We start from the raw sequence: 1,969 nt of genomic DNA, 5'->3' as shown, positions 1-1,969 counted from the left end.
CTGTAATATTAGAGAAATTCAAATTTTTCGTTTTGTAGCTAACTGTACTAGGCACCCTGAATACGCATGTTTAGATATATGTGTGTGTGCAAGTACACAGAAATTCCAAAACACATCACCTTCGTATATTACTATTTTGTTTTGGTGGTCATGTTATTATACTGTCCATAATAACATGTTGCCCACTATTTTGTTTTGGTGGTCATGTTATTATACTGTCCATAATAACATGTTGCCCACTATTTTGTTTTGGTGGTCATGTTATTATACTGTCCATAATAACATGTTGCCCACTATTTTGTTTTGGTGGTCATGTTATTACTCTGTCCATAATAACATGTTGCCCACTATTTTGTTTTGGTGGTCATGTTATTATACTGTCCATAATAACATGTTGCCCACTATTTTGTTTTGGTGGTCATGTTATTTATATATTACATTTTCTTACCATAAAAATATTTTTAAAATGTGTAAATATTAAAAATCAGTTTTGTCGACAACATCGTATCTTTTATGTCCATTTTTCATAAAGAATTTTCTTAAGGAATAAAACGGTTGCTATTGTACGTGGATGTTTTCTGTTGGACTACAATTTTCTCAAGATCAAATGGTTTGGATGTTCATACACAGTTCTAATTTTAATTTTTTTAAAGAGCAAAACTTTATTGTTTTTTATGTAAGATCATCACATTACCAACAATTTTAATATGGAGTTGTTTAAAAGTACAAAATAAGCTTCATTTCATCTCCTTTTACCTAGAAACGAGACATTAGCAAGATATTTCCAGTTAGAGATGCTAAACTGGAACGGATTCATAACTTTTTAACTCAGCGCACTAAAAGACATTATCTTTAAAAAAAAGGAGAGAAGAAGCCAGTGTAATGAAGGGTTTTTAGCTCGCATGACATGTTAATGTAGGTGAGTTTAGATTTTCTTTTTCGGTTAGTTCTCAGTAACTAAAGCTACTCAGAATAATAAAACCGTTGGTTTTTAGGCCTTAAAAGTAGAAAGGTTCTTCCAGTAAGTTAATGTTACACCTGGATTAAAATAACAAAGTTTCATAATCAAATTTGACGTTCTCATAGTAAACTGGCTATTTAAGGGTTCCATGTCTAACATGTCTGTGTGAATAAAACGTTTTCTACATTTATTTAATCAACTTTCAACTGGTATTGTAAATGACAAGTAGAGAATTTATAACGTCTTTAATACATTTACTCGTTGATGTACATAAAATACCAGACAGCTGATGTTCGTTGTCATAATGAAAACCCTCATACTCTGCTGTTCCATATTTATAAACTTTGTTGGATATAGTAGTTATGAAGATAATGGCATGCCTTGACTATGCTTAGTGAAGGTTGATCACGCAGTATTACCTTCAGTAAGACTCACTGCAAAGAAACGAGAAAAAAGTTTTTATTTTCAGCATTGTTTAGAGCCTCTTATGTAGCTTGAAGAAACTTATACAGATGGCCTATAGAGGAAAACTTTCTATATTAGATCCACTACACTACAGTCATATAAAGTAGAGAATGTAGACTGAAGAAACATATACAGATGACCTATAGAGGAAAACTTTCTATATTAGATCCGCTACACTACAGTCATATAAAGTAGAGAATGTAGACTGAAGAAACATATACAGATGGCCTAAACATTCCATTATGGACAACATGTCATTGTACTTAACATTCCATTATGGACAACGTGTCATTGTAGTTAACATTCCATTATGGACAACATGTCATTGTAGTTAACATTCCATTATGGACAATATGTCATTGTAGTTAACATTCCATTATGGACAACATGATCTGAAATAAGTATTGACCTGCTACATAACAAATTTAGTTTCGAGATATGGAAATGAGATGAGTATAATTTACTGTAGCCCGAGAAATAAATATGATGTTTCTTACATAACACCGGACAAACATGATGTTTCTTACATAACACCGGACAAAC

General features: G+C 31.8%; 1 protein-coding gene across 4 annotated transcripts in view; it reads right to left on the bottom strand.

Annotated features, from left to right (window-relative positions):
- Window positions 1-1,191: 1,191 nt before the first annotated feature.
- Window positions 1,192-1,969, bottom strand: part of LOC111089272 — a 13,614-nt gene continuing 12,836 nt past the window's right edge. For all 4 annotated transcript variants that reach the window (XR_002613558.1, XR_002613557.1, XR_002613559.1 and 1 more), the window contains one exon: window positions 1,192-1,395. Coding sequence is in view for 1 of the 4 variants with exons in the window: in XM_022401460.1 (XP_022257168.1) it covers window positions 1,393-1,395 (3 nt within the window). In the remaining 3 variants the exon portion in view is untranslated. The remainder of the gene's footprint in view (window positions 1,396-1,969) is intronic.

Source organism: Limulus polyphemus, unplaced genomic scaffold (genome assembly GCF_000517525.1).
Source record: "Limulus polyphemus unplaced genomic scaffold, Limulus_polyphemus-2.1.2 Scaffold5736, whole genome shotgun sequence".
Taxonomy (NCBI): Eukaryota; Metazoa; Arthropoda; class Merostomata; order Xiphosura; family Limulidae; genus Limulus; species Limulus polyphemus.
Note: the sequence above shows the minus strand (reverse complement) of the source record. Positions and strands in the feature narration are given on the sequence as shown.